This window comes from Tachysurus vachellii, chromosome 26, assembly GCF_030014155.1.
Source record: "Tachysurus vachellii isolate PV-2020 chromosome 26, HZAU_Pvac_v1, whole genome shotgun sequence".
Lineage (NCBI taxonomy): Eukaryota > Metazoa > Chordata > Actinopteri > Siluriformes > Bagridae > Tachysurus > Tachysurus vachellii.
In genome coordinates, this window is record NC_083485.1 from 1777901 (window position 1) to 1780400 (window position 2500).

Consider the following 2500-nt stretch of genomic DNA (forward strand, 5'->3'; position numbering starts at 1 on the left):
AGCTCAGGAAGAAGGATGCCTCGCACCTGTCCTCGCTTCCCAACCTGGGGCGCACGCAGAGCAGCGAGTCAGCGTACGTCTGACGGAGAGTAGGGGAGGGGCTTAGGAGGGCATGGGCATGGATAACCAGAAGAAAGAAGAAGGGGCGTCCTACGATTATGACTTGATGGCAAGGGTTGGACAGTGGGGAGAGAGGGATGGGACAAAAAGGAACAGAAAAAGATCATCCACGGACCTCAGTGCTGGAGAGACAAACATACTGCGGGAGTGAAAAGGCTTTTAATCCAAAAACACAGAGGCATGAAAGGACAATATTCTCACCCTCGCATACCTGTCTCCCAGAGAGACCCGTGGATGTCTTCCAAACAAAGCCAGGTCGAGCAAGAGAAACACTTTTTGAAGAGTTGTTCAAAAGTAAAATCAGTCAACGGATCTCTTGAGCCCTCAATTTCAAGGTCGTAAAGAGGTTTACGCAAAAAACGAAAGGAACAAAGCAAAGAGTTGAAACAGTCTGTCTCTCTCTTTCCGTGTAAACTGACAGTGTCTTTCATACATGGAGATGAATTATAAAAGAAAAGAATGAGTGATGAGGGTGATAACGATGATGATGATGATGATGATGATGATGAAACAAGCCCCTCCCCCCTTTAACAGCAGCCGGGCAATAAGAGGACCACCACCCCTAGACATATACTTAAATCCAACCATGAATAAAAAGCATAACCAAACAGTCGTTACTCCGTTCTCTTCTCTTAGTGCCCTAGAGCTGCTGCCTAGAAACAATTCTGTAAATACTTCAGCATTATGGTTTCTTGCATTCTTTTAATGATTATTTAACGCAGCTTTGTATAACTTTTGGTCCTGTATGTCAAAGTCAAGCACAGTTTCTGCTCTCACACATCTCGTCAGACGTCCAGAGAAGTGAGAAAAAATACACATTAGCACTGTTGTTGCAGGCCACACAGATGCGCATGGCTAAAGAGGTAGCTATAGAGTTAATTCTATGCAGTTAACATAGATGCTAGGTGGTTTTAGTTCACTGCTAAAATATGAAATGACAGTTATTCGTAAAAGTCCCATATTGTAATTCGTCATGAATTACGACGTATATTCTACCTTCGCCTAGCTTTGCCAAATTTCTGCCATTTTTAAAAAAAAAGTGGGTGGGGCTAACCTTGAGTAAATCTCACATGGCTTCTATCAAACCTATGCATTCACACTTGAATCGTCTCTTCAGGTCTGAGTAACGTAGCTAGAATATAGCCAGCTTGCTAATTTGCTAACCGTGCTAACTGACTTGATTGGTACATGGTGACTTGAGTTGAGTTTAGATAATTGAATGATGTAGCAGTCTGAGAGTCTTGTCAATCAAGCGTGATTACAATTATAGGTCGCGCCCACTTGGGGGGCAGCTCTCAGATCAGTGAGTTTTCAAACTCTGCTCTTTTGTCTTGTTTTTAAAATGTGACGTTGCTGGATGTTTACTTTTAACACAAAAAATGTTGGGTTTTTTTTACATTTTTTTTAGTAACTGTTCATATTTTACATTTCCCGAACTTGCACAATGTTTTTCATTGTTCGTTTTTCGAAAACAAGGTTTTGACGTTCGTTTACCTCAACCTCAATAACACAATAACGCCTTTACAGTGAGAAGATTTCTAGGCAATTTGGTCAGAAAAAAAGAAGAATAACGCATGACCCTTTTCCTCTTCCACAATGCGTGAGCAGCTAAATCGTCAAACTGTCTTTGACTCAATATACAGGACCGCAATGGGCTAATGGATTGCAAGCTTTAATGTTAAAAATAATGACAGAAAGGAAGAAAATATCTATATAATTGATGTTATTTATTTATTCCTTTTGATTCTTTACTAAAGAAACTTGTATATTAAATAAAAAAACACGAATTTTTTTTTTTTTTTTTTTACAACATTTTGCGTAGCCTTCTGCAGAAAAGGAAAATGATCAAGGCATGTTAACGACGCATTATTAGAATGGCTAGACTGTGTCCTGGGCTGTGTTTCTGTCAAAAAAAAAAAAAAAAGGACTTTTTATTTTCTTTTTGCACCCTGTTTACGTACTCCTCCGAAGCATGCTGTCGGAAAACTATAGCACCATGCAGATAAGGGATTATGGGACCTGTGCTGAATGTGGCTCTGGTATTGCAGCAATAATACATATATTAGAAATTATACAAGGAATTATAATAATAATAATAATAATAATAATAATAATAATATATACATATATATATATATATAATGATTATATGTGGAAAAAAATAAAAGGAATAAATTCCCTCCATTTTGATGATGCATGCATGTGTGTGTATGTGTGTATGGTGTCAAGACATTATGCCTACACCGAGGTGACTGATCGTTACTAAGGATTAGGGATTAGCTTCTAGAAACGTCCATCGTATTAAAGGACCGTCACATGACCAGTATTCATAATAATCATGTTCGGACTTGGTCTATGCAGCTACTTTGTCGAATACTTA

At 38.7% G+C, this 2500-nt stretch overlaps 1 protein-coding gene across 1 annotated transcript in view; it reads left to right on the forward strand.

Moving 5' to 3' along the window:
- gjd1a (gap junction protein delta 1a) overlaps positions 1 to 1961 on the forward strand; it is a 10436-nt gene extending 8475 nt beyond the window's left edge. The window contains exon 2 of the mRNA XM_060863255.1: positions 1 to 1961. This exon is cut by the window's left edge and continues 740 nt beyond it. Coding sequence (XP_060719238.1) covers positions 1 to 83 — 83 coding nt within the window. The 3' untranslated portion in view covers positions 84 to 1961.
- Positions 1962 to 2500: the final 539 nt, after the last annotated feature.